Here is a 17,134-nt window from a genome sequence, read left to right on the forward strand (position 1 = left end):
GTTACCCTTGCTGGGCCCCTCTCCCCTGCTTCCACTCACACCTCAGTCTATGGCAGTGGGGCTTTTGTTGTGAAACTGGCCCTGCCAAAGACACCGAGACCTGTGTGCTGCCTGAGCCAAGAGGGCTCTCAGTCCCCAAACTTCTCACCCTCCACAGCACCAACCCCACTGCCCATGCTTTCCCAGGGCTTCCATTACACAAGTGTATATGCTTAGTGTCCCCTATGTCCAGGCATCTCCCCTGGGCTGCAGACCCACACGCACCAATGACCCACACGCACCAATGAGCCTCTGGGCAGCTCCACCTGGCCATCTCATGGATACCTCAAACCCTACTCCCCCAACCTGAACTCACCTTCTCCGTCCTCCTCAGTCTCAGGCCACCTCGCTGCACCTCTCCACACATTTTAGCAGATGTCCCCCCAAACACATAAGCCCACTGGATTCGTTTCCTATTGCTGCTGTAACAAACTGCCACACACACAACGGCTTAACATGACACAAATTTATTAACTTACAATTTGGGAGGTCAGGAATCCTAAAATCAAAATGCCAGCAAGGCTGGTTCTCTCTGAAGGCTCTAAGGAACAATCTGTTTGTTTCCTTGCCTTTCCTAGCGTCCAAAGGCTGCCTGCCTTCCTGGGCTCCTGGCTCTTTCCTCTATCTTCAAGGCCAGCAAGGGAGCATCTTCCAGTCTTTTCTCTCTGACTCTGACTCTCCTGCCTCCCTCTTATAAACATGCGTATAATTACACTGGGCCCACCCTGACTATTTCTCAAGACTATTTCTCCATCTCAGGATGCTTAATACAGTCACATCTGCGAAGTCCCTTTCGCCAAATCAGATAACAGTCACGGGATCCAGGGATCAGGACGTGGGCTTCCTTGGGGAGGGAGGGTCATTATTTGGCCTATTACACTTACCCCTCTCCATCTGCTCAAACCTCTAGGATATCCCTCCAGTGACCCATCTCCTTTCCATATCCAATATCTCCATCTGAATCTTCTCAGGTAATATAAAAGCGTATCCATCATGCCTTATCTCTATTCTATATTCCATTTCCTCAGCAGGACTCCTCCTACTGGGTTTTTTAAGGATGTTAAAATCTCTCTCATTAACAAACTCCCTTGCCTGCATGACTTCCTCCAGCCATCAGCCTTCCTATCTCCTATGTCTCTCCTCCGCGTCTTATCTCTAATCAAACTTCCAAGAATGGACGATACGGAGCACCTCCATTCTAATGAGGTTTCCATCTCATCACTCCTCTGCAGGGTTTCTCAAGCCCAGTACTACTGCCAATTGAGACCAGATAATTCTTTGTTGGGGAAGGCTGTCCTATGCATTACAAAAGGTTGAGCAGCATTCCTGGTCCTTACCTTTAGATGCCAGTAGCATAGCCCCATCCCAAGTTGTGATGGCCAAAAAATGTCCCAACATTGCCCAATGCCTAGAGGCTGGGGGAGGCCGGAGCAAATTGCTCCAGGTTGAGAACCACTGTCTTACAGGAACAGCTCCTGCTCAAGTCGCCGATGAATTCCCTGGCACTAAATTCAATGGACATTTTTAAGGCCTTCTGTTGCTTGGCTTCTCAGCAGAATTTGTTCCTGTTGGCCATTCTGGCCCCCCTGCCTCTCAGGCCGCTCTTTCTCTGTGTCCCTTGAAGGATGAAGCTCCCCTGGTGAACCACTAACTGTTCAAGCTCCTCAAAGCTGGTCCTAGACCCTCTCCACCTCTCGCTCAGCCCGTTCTCCCTGGGGGCTGCCCTCCACACCCCGGCCTTGTTGACATCAACCCTTAGATATCTCGACGTCCCTCCAAACTCAGCAAGTCCAAAACCCAAACCAGGACCTTCCCTTTAACCCAGTCCCCTCTGGCATTCCCCGTTTCTCAGAGAAAGGCACCCGTCCTGATCTGTTGGGAGAGGAACAATGCAGGAGTTGTTCTTGACACTTCTCTCTCCCTTACTTAGGCCAATGAGTCTATTTCTAAGTCAAAAATCTCTTTCATCTCTGAAATAGTTCACAAACTACTTCACTTTTCTCCATGTCTCTGCCCCCACCCTAGCCCAAGCCTCTATGATTGTCCACTTAGAGAATGACCACAGCCCTCTAACCGGGGTCTGGGCACCCATTCTTAACCAATGCCCCCCCCATCAGTTCTCTAGGCGGTGGCCAAAATCACCCTTTCAAAACATAAGTGAAACTTCTCATTGTTCTTAAAATAAAGAACAAAAGTCCCAATTTGGCCCACTGGACCCTACCTGGCCAAGCCTCCATCTCCTCTTCCAGGCCCATGAACGCTGATCTTCTTCCTATTGCCCAAATGCGGCATGTTCTCTCCTGACACAGGGCCTTTGCACATGCTGTTCCATCCATCTGGATGCCCCTCACCAATCTTCTCCTGGTGGGCATTCTCTTCCTTCAATCACAGCTCAACTATCAGGCGGCCTTCACCAACCTCCAGCCACATCAATTCCATTGGTTGTTCACTTTTTTCCTAGCCTCACTTTCCCCATTACCTTTCAGAGTCACCATTTTCTATTCATTTATCTTATTGTTTGATTCATTCCCTCTTCCCCATAGCAAACTCTCAGACAGCAGGGCTGATGTCTGATGAGGCCCACCATTGTACCCCAGGGCCAGCCCAGTGCCTGGCACAAAGGAGACCCTCAGGAAATGTTTATTTAATGAACAATGAAGGATCTGCCTACCCCCTGGCTTGCCTAGCTCTACTGTCCCCTGTCCCCCCATCTCTGTTCAAGTTTGACTCCCTAGAATCGTCTTTGATAATTCTTCCTCTTTATATTTTCAAAACCCCTCTTCCTCATCTCCATATTCCATACATCAATAAATCCTGGGGGATCCCCCCTCCGAAATCGCTCTCAAATGTGCCCACCTCTAGCCCCTGAGTTTAAACCACCATCTTTCCTTATCTGAATGGAGAATTGGGTAAGGATTCTCTTTCCACCCCAGACTCCCACCTGTAATCCCAATTCTCCATTCTGCAACCTGAGTCACACCTCTGCTTGAAATGCTTCAATGGCTTCCCCTAGCGCATAGGAGGCAGGATCACTGACCCTGGCTTATGAAACACAGCATGATCTCCTCCCTGGCTCCCCTGCCTCCAGCTGATTTCTTGCCACTCTGCCTCTCAGGCTCATTACCATCACCACACCCGACTTCTCGTAGTTCTTCCCTCTCTGCTCTGTCTGCAGAGCATTTTTCCACCCCTCTTCCACTACTGCTACTATTTTCCAAGTCTCAGGCTAAAGGAAATCTTGTCCAAAGCCCTCATATAAGCCAACAATAATAACAATAGCTGATATTTACTGCATGCTTACTAAGGGCAAGCACGATTCTAAGAAGTTTACAGTATTGACTCATTTAATCTTCACCATCAGCTATGATTATCCCGTTACAGAACAGGCTGGGAGTTTAAATGACTCATCCAAGGTCACACCAGATAGTAAATAGCAAAGCTGGCTGACATAATGAACTTGGGCTCCAGGCCCCAAATTCCTGAACACTTCGAACACCGCCATCTCCCACTGTTCCCAGAGTATCCTGTAGCCCCCCCTTCAGTAGCAATTATCACATGTATAAGCACTTGTCCAATGCCTGCTCTCCCCACCAGACCATCCACCCCGAGGGCAGGGACCTGTCTGTCTTGTTGAAGGGTTTACCTCTAGCACCTAGCCTAGCACCTGACATTACTGCCTTTTTTTAGTTGAATGTCATGTTCTGCATCCCCACAGCCCCAGCTTCAAATCACCTGGTCCAGAGGAGGGCTTGGGTAAACCCTCCATAAATGCCACCAAATGGCCCACCGGATACACATAGGATTCATGGCGAAAATCGCCTCCCCACTGATTCTGCTGACTACTGCCAGATGAGCTGCTTAGCACGGCCCACCAAGGGTTGCAGCCACTTAGCTGGGGCAAAGGGGCAGCAAGATCCATCATCCACGTGCCCAGGAGTGATGGCAGAAAAACTCTTGGGCCAGGCTAGGCCAGAGGATGGCTCCCCCTGCTGGTTCCCTTCCATGATGGTCGGCACCCTCTCCCATAGCACAGCACAGGGGACACTCACCAGCCAGGAGAAGAAGCCAGCTGATTTGTCCTGGGTGGAGATCTGCCCCTCATAGGGGCCGAAGATGTGGCCCTTGGGGATGACCTCATTTATGCATCGCACGTCATTCTCCCCATTGGCGTCCTTGACTACCTCCATGCCCTGTGGGATGGTGAGGGCAGCCCGGTCTGGGATGCCCACAGGTACCGGTGTGTCAGACACAAACACCGGGGGACCGTGGTTCGGGCACTCATCCACAAAGTACTCCTGACAGGACTCGCAGACTGGAGGGATGGAAGGAGGAAAGAGAGCCTCAGTTGTTTCGGGAGGTAGGAGCCCCATGGGGGAGGCTGAGGGGCTAATAGGAAGCCCACCCTGAGGACAGCATAGGCTGTGCAAAGTACACTGTATGGTACTCCGGAGCCCCAGCCCTGGCTCCACCCCAGCCAGCCACAGGCCCCTGAGTTTTCAGTAGCAATAACCCAGTACCCTCCCTGGGGGCTCAAGGACATGCTTGCCAACACTAAGGAAGCCAGTAGCTAGCTCCTTTTGTTTCAAGTTTGAAAAAGTAGAAGAAAGAGCATGCTCTGGAGTCAAATGGGTCTGGGTTTGAATTGCAACTGTATATGGCAATGGGACCCAAGAAAGGTGCTTAACCCCCACCAAGCCTCAGTCTCCTCACCTGGAAAATAGGACCACTAAGAGCCACCTCAATGGCTAATGGGGAGAATTAACTGAAGACTAGACCTGTGGCTAGTACATACTAGATGAGCGCCTATCATTAGTGTTACCGCTACAAATTCCCTAAGTGAGATGGGGTGGGGGTGGGGGTGAAGAAAGGAGTAGCCCAGGAAATAGCCCCAAGTTCCACTTACACCAGAAGTCCACTTGCTGGAAGCTTTTGGGCATGATGAGCTCACGCTTCCCCTTCAGTTTCTTGGGCTCCACTTCCATGGCCGAGGGGTCTGGTCTCCTAGAGCTGGCCAGGACAGGGACCAGTAAAGAAAGCAAAGAAGCCATCAGAGAGGGAGAGGCTGGTGGGCAGAGAAGCCGAGGACCTGGCCAGGGGGCCATGGGGATGTGGGGCAGGTAGAGGAGTTCCACCCAGCCTGCCCATTCAGTGCAGGGGGTAGTGGAAAGGGAGGAGTCCTGAGACCAAGGCCCAGGCTTTCATGGGACACTGCTTGGGATTTTCTAGAGCCTGCGCTCACCTCTGGTCCCAGGAGCTGTCTGGAGCAGGGTAAGGGTGGTGGGCAGGGAATGGAACTCTCCCCAGGGTCTCCCACCCACCCAGCCCAGCGATTTCCCCCTTCTCCCTCTCTTGTCCCCACACAGGGGCCTCACCAGGGCTGGCCATACTCCTGGTCGTGGAGTGGTGAGCAGACCTCTGTCTTTACCACGGTCACCATGTCCCCCACGGCTGCCTTGGTCTGTGCCAAGCACTCCTTCATGTTCTCAGTCATTCTGTCCTGGGGACGGAAGGCGGGACCAGCACAGGAAGAAGATCAAAGAGACAGGGGAAGAGGGGTGAGTGGTGGAGAGGGCAATCGGGGGTCCCGTGGAGTCTGGTTACCCTCCCTGCCATCCCCAGAGGAAGCGCTTGAGAACACAGACAACAAAAACAGCTGTAGCCCCGCCAAGAGGAAATACCATTTCTATCCCGGGCTGGTCCTGGGGATGACTGGAGCCACCAGCCCCATGGGGTCAGGGGCCAGGGGCAGCTCAGGCCAGAAGGCAGGGCTGGATAGTACAGCCTAGACCCCAAGACCAAAAGGCATGAGGAACCCACAGAAGCCTCAGCACAAAACTCTACAGTGGGGAGCAGGGGAGGGATCCACTCAGGTCCAGCTGGGGCCAAGGGAGGCAGGCGAATGAAATGGGCCCTCAGCGCCTGGCTGCGCAGCCCCTCGTGCAGGGGCTGCCAGGGAATGCAGCCAGGCCCGCTTTGCCAGCTCAGAGCAGGTACAGGCGGGGCCTGGGGGTCTCGGTGTGGGCTGGCCCTGACTGCAAGCCCCACCCTGCTCTCTCTTAGGGGAGTCTCCCCAGTTGTGCTTACCGCCCTCCTCCACCACAGCGCCGGGCTTCAGCCCCTCCCTCGGCACCCCAGGGTCCTCATGCCAAGCCCCACGACACTCTTCGGGCCAGGGCAGCACGCAGCTCGGGCTGGGACCGCGCTCGCCCCGGGACTGGGCGAGCAGCGTGTGTGACTCACTACCCGGGGCCCCGCTGGCCACACCCCTGCTCCTCGGCTAATCAGCCCCCTGCTCCCCACCGGGGCCCCAAAGCCAGCGGCGGCGGGGAGGGGTGTGGGGAAACATGACGGCCTGCCCCCTCCTCCGAGCCGGCCGGGACCGGGGCGCGCGGAGGGGGGCGGGGGCTGCCGGGCCGGGCCGAGCCGCCCCGTTCCCGCCTCCAGGGCGCCCCCAGACCCGGGAGCCCGCGGGTCGTCCCGGCGGCGTGTCGGGCGGGTTAAGTGTGATATGCGGCGATCAGGCCGGGGCGGCGCACAGGCCGGGCGAGGGTGCCGGCTGGCTCTTCCCTTCTCACCAACCTTCCCGGCGGGGCGCTCCCAGCCCGGCCGGCCCTGCCCAGCACCCGCCCCCCGCCCGGCAGGCCCGGCATTCCTTGCGGGGGCATGTGGCTTCTTGCCGGCCCCGGGGGCACGCAGTTGGCTGGCAGCCGGGAGGGGGGCGCGCGGGGAGCGGGAGGAAGCGAGCGCCCGGGAGGGGCGGCGGGAGGGGGCCCCCTGAGAGGAATTCCAGCCCCTCCTGCAGGCTCGGCCCCCACGCGGGCCGGGGGACGCCGGGCAGGCGTCTGGTGCGGACGATAGCGCCGTGGAGGCTGGGCCCTGCGGCCCGGCGGGTGGCGGAGCAGGTCTGCGAAATGCACAAGCAGCCCCCGCGCGCCGGCTCGGCCTCCGCCGCCGACGCGGCCCGGCTGCAGCGCCACCGGAGCGGGCGCCGCCACCCAACTGCCGGCCGCGCACCGCGCGCCCGTCCCTTCCCCACCTGCACGACCTAGAGTCGGGGCCGGGCGTCTGCAGCCAGCCTGCCTCCTGGCCCTGGTGTACCAGAGCCTCCACGCTTCGTGCTTGGCCGACCTCATAGCCCATGGGTGGCCCCAGTCCCGTGAGAGAGCAAGGGTTAGGGGTCACAGAGGCAGGAACCTAGGGCTGGAAGGTGTCAAGTGACTTGCCCAAGGACACGCAGTCCATTCCTGGTCAAGTCTGGAGACCCAGGACCCCCTCTGGGTAAACTGGAAATAGGTGAACCCCCAAATTCAAGCGTGTAGTTTCAGGTCTGGTTTACCTCCAGGCCATACCCTCAGCCCAGTCCTCTTCCAGAGGGATCACGGGGCTGGGTTCAGGCCTCAGCCCACATGTCAGCTGCCAGGAAGAGACCCTGTGGATTTGGAAGGGATCACTGAACATCCCTGCCCTAAGGAACACTTCTCATTTGGATGGCAACATTCACACACAAACATCCTGAGGCGGTTAAATCTTAGGAGCCTGGACTCCAGAGCAGCACTGCCTGCCAATCAAATCCCACTAATTAACTATGTGCCCCTGGGCAGGTGTTATGGACTGAGTGTTTGTGTCCCCTCCCCCACTTCACATGTTGCTACCCTAACCCCCAGTGTTCTGCATTTAGAGACAGGGTTTTTGAGGAGGGGATAAAGGTTAAGTGAGTTCATAAGGGTGGGGCCCTAATCCAATAGGGCTGGTGCCCTAATAAGAAGAGACACCAGAGCTCACTCTCTCCAGGTGAGGACGGTGGGAGGGCACCAGTCTGCAAGCCAGGAAGAGAGGCTTCACCAGGAACGAAATGAGCCAGCACCTTGATCTTGGACTTCCCAGTCTCCAGAACTGTGAGAACTACATGTCTATTGTTTAAGCCACCCAGTCTGTGGCTATTTGTTATGGCAGCTGAGCTAAGAGAGTAGGTTATCTAATTTCTGTGTGCACCCATTTCGTCTGGAAAATGTGGCACATATTAGATTCTATCACAGACTGTGCTGTATTAAATGGACTGAGATGAGGCTGGAGGTGGTGAGGCAGTCTGTGGGTTTCTTCAACCCACTGAAGAAAACTGATTCGAAAGGTGGGCATGAGGGACATTGTTAAGGAGGGGTGAGGGAGGGGCTTTGAATTTTCTCTCCACTGGATTGGATTTGTTTTGTTTTTTAAAAGTCAGTCATTTGCATGCTCTGGCATTATATTAGAAACAGACTGCTTGGGACCATTTTACATTGGGCACCCCTGCTCTGGCCCCTCTACCCTCCACCAGCCCCACCTGTGTGCCACGCTCCACCCTGCCACAGGGCCTGTAAACTTGCTGTGTCCTCCATCTGCACACACCTGTAAATTCTTTCCCATCCTTCGGCCCTCACTTCCCCACTCCATAAAACCCTCTTCAGCTCCATGTCCCTTTCCTCATGGCACGTGTCACACTTAGAACAGTCCTAAGTTAACCTGATTATTTGATTGATATCTTTTTCCCATAATAGATTATAAGCTCCTCAAGGACAGGGTGCAATGCAGGCCCTTTTGCTCACCATTGAATTGCCAGCACTTGTAACAGTGCCTGGAACCGGGGCAGAACTAGCTAAAGACAAGCAAGGAGGTGAGGCATAAACTTGAAGGAGGAACCCATTCTCAGGATCATGTACTTGCAGGAATGATACCTGAAAGTGAGTGCCTCCTTAAATTTTTCACCCTAGGTGCCTTGATTGCCTTACCCTGGTCTCAGCCTTTTCTAGCACATGGTATACTCTCAATAAATATTTGCCAAATGAATCAATGACCAAATGGCCCATGTCATAATTCACTGCCTGCCTCTAATGTCCGGCTGGCCCCCATGAGAATCTCAACTCTAAAGGAGACCTCAGAAGGGGAAAAAGAGGGGGTGGGTAATTGTTTTGAGTCCTCTTCTCCTTTGGGTGCGTTCTCAGTGATCTCTGCCAGGCAAGGTAGTTGCAAGGTGGGTGAGGCTGGCATTGAGAGGCAGTGAGGTGCAGTGGAGAGTGTGATGGAATTAGACTCATGAGTCCTGGGGCCTGAATCTGATAAGTTATAAAGTATAAGCTGTGTGACCAGGCGCATATCACTTAAACTCTCTAGGCCTTGGTGTCTTCCTGGTAAAATGGAAATAATCATAATTGCCAGATTATCCCCATGAGGAATAGATGAAATAAAGGCAGGAGCAAGGCCTTCGAAAGAATCAAGTGCTCTGGGTTTGTGAGGAATATTTACATTAAACTGGCTGCCCAGAGGCAAGGGGGTGAGCAGGAAAAGGAGAGAGGGGCTGAAAGGAAGGAAGACTAAAAACGACGGAAGAGAGAGAAGTAGATGATAGTAAAAGAATAAAAGTTGGAGGGAAAGAGGGGAAAAAGAAGAAAGTGGGGAGAAAAAAGAAGGTGGGAAGGGAAGGGAAGACTGACAGACAGAAGGGAAAAGAAACACAGACATTTTTCTAAGTCTTCAATGGTCACAGGAAAACCGTCCCCTTCTGAGAAAAGCATTCATTTGTATCTCAACGTAGAGATGCCTACAGGCCACTTCTTTTCATGTCTTATTTTTCATGTACATCCCAGCTTCATTACGTGAAAGAATTGTGATGGTTCATAACACAAACACACACTCAACAGGACAGTTGAACAACCAGAGACCTCATGGAGAAAGAGTGACGCCAAAAATTATACCGAGAATCTGTTTTAAGATGGCTAGTGATCTAGCTTTCCATTCTTCTGAGTCTCCTGGCAGCTAAAGCAAAAAGGGAAACGTGACGGGTTTACAGAATACTGGTTATTTGACACCTATTGACCGACTGTCTGCACAATTAAGTTCTCTCCATTCTTGGAGGAGTCTAGTTGCCTGGAGAACCAGGATCCAGCCTCCCTTGCATGACTGATGTACATTAGAACACCTTTCCGTGTCTGTGAGGAAGGCCGTGGGTACAGAGAGGGAGAAATGAGATGTGGTAAGATCAAATAAACTTCCATTTGGGAAAAGAGAGATAATACAGTCGTGTGTCCTTCATTGAGTCCATCTCAGTGGGCACTATAAGGCCTGGGTCAGGTCAAGCTCCAGAAACCGTTTCTGCAGACTGCTGTGGCCCTTCTTGCCCAGTGAGGGGCTTGGGGGAGGGGCGGTGGGCAGTCCTCATGGAGTCCTCCAAGCTGCTGGCACTGCTCCTTCTCAGCTGGCTCCTCAGAGTCTGCACATGCAGAGATTAGGCATGTTGCAAGCCCAGCAATGAGATGCAAACCGAGGGGAGGGGGCAGAAGGGAGCTCAGGAGCCGGCAGCTCTGTTTTCACCCTTGGCAGCGTGCCAGGGTCCTGGAATGCCCGGCAGCCAGTGTGGCCCGAGGACTTGGTTTCCCTAGAGGCTGGCACCAGGAAAATCTAGCAGGCCTGTCCTGGGACCACCACAGCATCCTCGGTTGTCCCCGCTGATCACAAAGGAACAGGAGATTAGGGAGCTGGCCCAGGTCACACACTGAGCTGGGCTGGGGATCCTGAGCCCTGGTCTCGGTCCTGGCTACGCCATAAACATTTGAGGTGACCATCTTGCCCGGAGCCTCAGTTTCCCCTTCCTGGAAATATAAGGTCCAACGTGGTTCTTAACAGTAAGCCACGTGGGTAAAGGGGGAGAGCGTGGAACTATTACAAAGAGCTGTTGAATCTATACGCCCAGCAAGCACTGCCTTTAAAAAAAAAAAAATCATATGCCCTGAACTTGCACGTGAGATAGATTTGCAAGTGTATGTAGATACCTTTGTGACGAACAAATTTATTAAAGTGTTTATTGAATTCATAGAAGCTCTATGTCACCGTGTGTTTTGCTCATCAACTGATACCAGCCCTGCCACTCACGAGCTATGTAACCTTGAGAAAATTAATTCACCTCTCCCGCACAGTTCGTCAGTTTCCTCTTCTGTCCAATGGGACTGATATCAGACCCTATCTCACAGGGCTGTTTTACATAACATAATGCCTGGCACAGCATAAGCACTGTATAAATGTGAGTTCTTATTATCATTCATTTTATTTATTATTTTAAAAGTGTAACAGATATCAGGTGGGCACATTGGTGAAATGTTTTTGACATTAAAAGAGGGCCTTCATAGCAGGTAATACCCTTAGTAGAAAAACACTTAATAAATTTATACTGTAAAGATGCTCATTCCAATAGAAAAAAATGGAAAATAGTATGAAAAAGCAATTTGCAAAAGAAGAAAGACAAATAGCCGATATTCTTTATGGAAAACTGTAAAACCTTAATACTCAAATAAATATAAATTAAAACAGAGATCATTTTTCCTCTATTAAATTGGCAAAGATTAAAAATCTCAACAATATATATTCAGACTTGGCAAGAGTATGGAGGAAATACTCTACAGGCCCTACTGGTTGGACTATAAATTGGTCTATCCTTTCTGGAGGGCAATTTGGCAACACTTATTAAAAGCCTTGAAAAGACCACCATCTTTGTAGGAGCAATCCCCAATCTAGGAATTTATCTTAAGGACATAATTAAGTTGTGGGCAAAGATTTACCCACAAGGCTGTCCTCTACAACACTATTTTTAGTAGCAAAAAAAACAGGAAATAATGTAAACCTCAAAAATAGGAGAGAACTTAATATGTAGCACAGTGAAATACTAGACAACAATTCAAAATGCTTTGGAAGAATATTTAGTGACATGGAAATGCATGCTCAATATATTGTTAAATAAAAAAACGAAAGTTACTATTAAGTGAAAGAAGACAATTTGAGAAGGCCACATACTGTATGAATCCAACTACATGACATTTTGGAAAAGGTGAAACTATGGAGACAATAAAAAGATCGGTGGGTGCCAGGGGTTAGGGGTTGGGAGAGCCGGATAGCAGGAGCACAAAGGATTTTTAGGGCAGTGAATGACTCTACAGGGCACTATAATGGTGGGTACACGTCATCATAAATTTGTCCAAATCCACAGAATGTACACCACCAAGAGTGAACCTTCATGCAAATTATGGACTTTGGTCGCTTATGATGTGTCAATTTAGATTATGTAACAACTGTACTGCTCTGGATGGGATGTCATATTAGGGGGAGTCGTGAGACGGGGGGTACATGGGAGCTCACTGTACTAGCCTCTCAATTTTGCTAAGAACCTGAAATTGCTCTAAAAAATAAAGTCTATTTTTTAAAAATGAAAATTATGAAAAGATCAGAGACAAAATAATGCCATTTAAAATATATATGTATAGCCCTATGGGTTTGCACACATGGGTCTGGGAGGATGCATTCTGCGGTATCGATCACGAGTGGTGATCTGGGCAGGGAGGTCCTGTTAAAGAGAGAGTTTCCGTTTCTTCTTTTTGCTTATGAGAAAAAATGATGTTGCTGAAAAATTCTTTAAAGGAACTCTTTATATTCATTTAGTTTAGGAATTGCTAGAGAGATGGCTAAGGTTCTTCCATTGTTACTCATCATTAGATGCTGGAAGCCAAACAATTGGTTAGGAGTTAGGAGGAACCCAAATTGGAGACTGAATATCAGGCATATAGGTGGCACTTGATGCATAGCTGATTAATGGATGAATCCATCAATTAATTGATTTATCAGTCAAGGCCCCAATGTTCCTACCAACAAAACACCTCTGCTTTTATTTTTCTTCATGATTCCTTTTTTGAAAGATTTTTCTCTACTAAACAGACTACATACATTGGAATAATTCATTCATTTTCCTCCTGTTTCCTATTACACACACAGGCTATACGATAATCAGGGTTTACACTCTGGTTAGTTGCTCTTTCTACGCAAAAGCAAAGCAATTTGGCATGCTCATTCACTTGTCCTGCTGATCGATATTAATTCATAGGGCACTGGACAATATTCATCAAGCTTCTTTATGTTTTAAAAATAGCTCGGTGAAGAATACTACATGGAAATAGGAAGGAACAAGCTACAACTACATGCTAGAGGGTGGATAAGTCATAGAGCTGAGAAAAGAAATGAGACCCCAAAGAGTACATACAATGTAATTCAATTTATATAAAGTTAAAACAACTAGGCGGAACTAGGGTTAGAAGTAAAAATGTTAGTGGTTATCCTTGGGAATAACTATAATGGAAACGGGCAGAGGGTCCTGTGGTATTGTTCATGCTGTATTTCTTGATTTTGATGCTGGTCCCGTGGGTGTGTGAAGTTTGTGAAAATATATTGAGCCATGCTTTTGAAAGGAACCAAAGGTTTGCTACCTTGAAGCTGCCTTTTGGGATATTGATTTTAAGGTGTTTGTTTATTAAGAAACAAACGGCTCAGAAAGAACCTTTGAGCCTCCCCTCCTTTCCTACCCAAGAGATTTAGACAGAAAAACCTGCCTTAGGAAAGGATCCTTGGCTTAATCACGTCAAGAAAATTCACCCCAGCATTAGTCAGGAAGACTCCAAGCCTGGTAGCTAGTACCCGTGTCCCATTGTTTCTGAGTTGCTCAAGAAGGCTTTGCCTTTTTCTCAACTACCTATAAACCACCCATTCTCACTTCTGAAATCCTTTACCCCATCCCCCACTTTTCTCCTCTGCCCAAAATGTTTTATATACCCAATGTGGCCTCAGTGTCTTTATAAATTTCATGCCTATGTGAATTGCCCATGCAAATGTATTAAACATTTGATTTTCTCCTGTTAATCCGTCTCTGTGAATTTGGTTATTAGCCCAGCTAGAGCTTAGAAAGTGGGAGGAAAAGTACTAATCATTTTTTTCAGTTCCCCACACTTTTATAATATGTGTATTTTTCTATATGTAATTATGTTAATAAAAGCCAACAAAAAAAAAAGGCTGCAGGGGCCCTAAAGGCAATATCTGACCCTGTCTAGCCCCCAATTTCGCATCTGGGGGAACTGGGAGGTCGGGTTTCAAGGCCTTCCTCTGTGGAGTAGTTCCCACTTAGCATCCGTGGTGAGCTGGCCCGGGGCAGTAGAGCACTCTCCCAAGGTGATCCGATCCCTCCTGCAGAACCCTTTAAAGGTAATGGGTTGACTCCATCATTGGTAAGATTTTGATCAAAAGAGGTTGGGAGAAGCAGTGTAAAGGTTTGTGAGTCAAGTGGAGAAGGTGGTCTTATGTGTTTGGTTCTCACAGTGGACACTGGTGGCTTACCTGGATCCCATTCTCTCTTTCCTCGCCACTCACAGAACTAGACCTGGTTCACGTGTTACACCTCCGTCACAGAACCTACGGAGGTTCAGGAGATGCTGGACCTACCCTCAGCTCCATGAGTGGGCTCGGATTATTCTGAGCCAATTATGGTAATACCATCCCCTCCCCAATTATCAGATCATGAACCTGGCCTCCAAGGTTGGACACCTGACCTACTTACGCCCATCAAAAGGAAAGGGAGGACTTTTATTTCATGATTTGAATGGGAAAGCCATTTGCAAGTCATTTGCAGCCATTATTGCAAATGGCAGCCATGTCCTGCAGGGGAGCTTGATAGGAAGCACCTTCAGGAGGACGCTAGGAGAGCAGAGCAGAGAGAAGGTGTGGAGTAATAAGAAATACATTTGGTCTGTCCCCAGTTCCTGGAACAGAGATCCTAAAACCCTTGGAATTTCCCAAGTAATAGGAGTGTCTTTTGTTATTCATAAGGAGTCCCTTTCTTTCACACCTGACTTTATGCCAATGAGGTGACATAGGATGGGGTCCCTAGGTACCCTCAGGATGGGTCTGGTCACCAGAAAGACAGTGATTAGAGTTAGAACTTTCAGCCCTACCACTGGCCTTCTGGGAGGGGAGGGGGCGTGGAGATGGAGCTCAACAAAAATTCCTTTTTTTTATTGAGGTATAATTGACATATAACATTATATTATTTCTAGGTGTAGAACATAAGGATCCGATATTTGTTTGTATTGCAAAACGATCACCACAAAAGTCTAATTAACATACATCACCATACATAGTTACCGAGTTTTTTTTTCTTGTAATGAGAACTTTTAAGATCTAGTCCCTTAGCAACTTTCAAATACGCAATACAGTATTATTAACTATAGTCACCATAGTGGACCTGCCATCCCCAGAACTTACTTGTTTTTTAACAGGAAGTTTATACCTTTTGTCTGCCTTTACTCATTTCGCCTACTCCTTACACCCCACCCTGCCCCTCGCCTCTAACCACCACCAATCTATTCTCTGTTCATTTGAGTTTCTTTGTTTTGTTTTTTGGATTCCACATGTAAGTAAGATCATATGGTATTTGTCTTTCTCTGTCTGACTTATTTCAAATTTCATCCACATTGTTGCAAATGACAGGATTTCCTTCTTTTTTATGGCTGAGTAATATTTATACACACACACACACACACACATATATATGTGTGTGTATATATATGGCACCACATTTTCTTTATTAATTCCTCATAGATACTTAGGTTCTTTCCATGTCTTGGCTGTTGTAAATAATGCTGCAATGCACATGGGGGTGCAGACATCTTTTTGAGTTAGTTTTTGTTTTTGTTAGCTAAATACCCAGAAGGAAAACTGGATCATATTATAGTTCTATTTTTAATTTTTTGAGGAACCTCTATACAAAACAGTATCCTCGCCAACACTTATTTCTTGTCTCTTTGACAACAGCCATTCTAACAGGTGTGAACTGACAGCTCAGGGGGTTTTGAGTTGCATTTCCCTGATGATTAGTGATGTTGAGCACCTTTTCATGTACCTGTCGGCTATCTGCATGTCTTCTTTGGGAAAATGTCTATGTAAATCCTCTGCCCGTTTTTAAATCAGATTGTTTGTGGTTTTGCTATTGAAATGTATGAGTTCTTTATGTATTTTGTATATTAACCTCTCATCAGCTGTATGACTTGCAAATACTTTCACCCATTCCACAGATTGCCTCAAAAATTCTTGAACAAGATTCCGAGAGCTTCCTGGAGGTGCTAGAAAGGTGCTCCCAGAGAGGGCATGGAAGCACCGTGCCGCTCTCACCATGCCTTGCCCTTTGCTTCTCTTCCATATGGCTATTTCTGAGGTGTATCCTTATAATAAACCAGTAATAGAAAGTAAAGCACCTTCCTGAGTTCTGTGAGTCATTCTAGCAAAGTATAGAACATGAGGACGGGGGTCGTGGCAACCCCTGATTTGTGTTGGTCACGAAGCACGAGTATCCCAGGACTTGTGACTGGAGTCTGAAGTGGGGACAGTCTTGTGGGACTGAGCCCTCAACCTGTGGGCTCTGTGCTAACTCTGGCTGGCTAGCTTTAGAACCGAACTGTTGGATCCTAGTTGGTGTTAGACAACAATCTCAAAGAAGGGCACTCTCACTGACCTGGTTAAGGTGCTGAGTCAACTAGTCCTGGAGTCAGCCCTCCTGCTGTACTTCCTGTTGTACCTCTCTGTTACCCAAGCCTCTCTAGGACAGGGTTTCTATGACGTGCATCTTTACTGCCCTACCAAAGGTTCAGGTCCCACCTCCACATGGATCCACTCAGCTGGGTCCAGAACTCTGGCTGTGCCACTGTAAAGAGTCCACCTCAATGGTGCCTTGGCCTACAAAGGGGCCAAATTGGGTGGGCCTGCAGCTTCTCACCCCCAGCCACCCATCTCCCCAACACCCGAGACCTGACCTGAAGCTATAACCTGAGCACTCTTTCGTGCATTGCTGGTGGGAGCACAAACTGGTACCTCTATGGCAAGCAATCTGGCACTGGGAACCTCCAGTCCTGCAATTTCACTTGAGAAAGTTTTCCGAGACACATGTGTAAGAGTATTCATTGTATCACTGTCTGAAATAGCAAAAGACTGGAAACAACCGATGTGCCCATCTGGAGGCTAGTTAAATAAATGATAGCATATCCACACACAACAGGCAGCTGTTTCAAAGAAAGCAGTGGAAGAAACTGCACCTCTCCTCCATGGCCATCACTCTGGTCTGAGACTTCTCTCCCTTTGGCCTGAAGGGCTGCAGGGGCAGCCTGACTGTCTCCTTGCTTCCTCTCTGCCCATTCTCCACCGCAAAGTCAGGGTGAACCTGATACAATCTAAGTCAGATCGAATGGCCCCCGGCTCAAAACCC

The 17,134-nt window shown here is 49.2% G+C and overlaps 1 protein-coding gene across 6 annotated transcripts in view; it reads right to left on the minus strand.

The window, feature by feature from the left end:
- PRDM11 (PR/SET domain 11) overlaps positions 1–17,134 on the minus strand; it is an 87,107-nt gene that overhangs the window by 46,930 nt on the left and 23,043 nt on the right. For 3 of the 6 annotated variants that reach the window (XM_081063902.1, XM_081063899.1, XM_081063903.1), the window contains exons 1-4: positions 6,124–6,794; positions 5,412–5,536; positions 4,943–5,046; positions 4,089–4,351 (exon numbers count right to left, since the gene is read on the minus strand). In XM_081063902.1, the coding sequence (XP_080920028.1) occupies positions 4,089–4,351; positions 4,943–5,046; positions 5,412–5,530 (486 nt within the window). In that variant the 5' untranslated portion in view covers positions 5,531–5,536; positions 6,124–6,794. Of the gene's footprint in view, positions 1–4,088; positions 4,352–4,942; positions 5,047–5,411; positions 5,537–6,123; positions 6,795–17,134 lie in introns of those variants that run through there. The other 3 variants (XM_081063901.1, XM_081063904.1, XM_081063900.1) reach the window with 2 other exon arrangements.

The sequence above is a fragment of the Rhinolophus hipposideros genome (assembly GCF_964194185.1).
Source record: "Rhinolophus hipposideros genome assembly, chromosome: 10".
NCBI lineage: Eukaryota > Metazoa > Chordata > Mammalia > Chiroptera > Rhinolophidae > Rhinolophus > Rhinolophus hipposideros.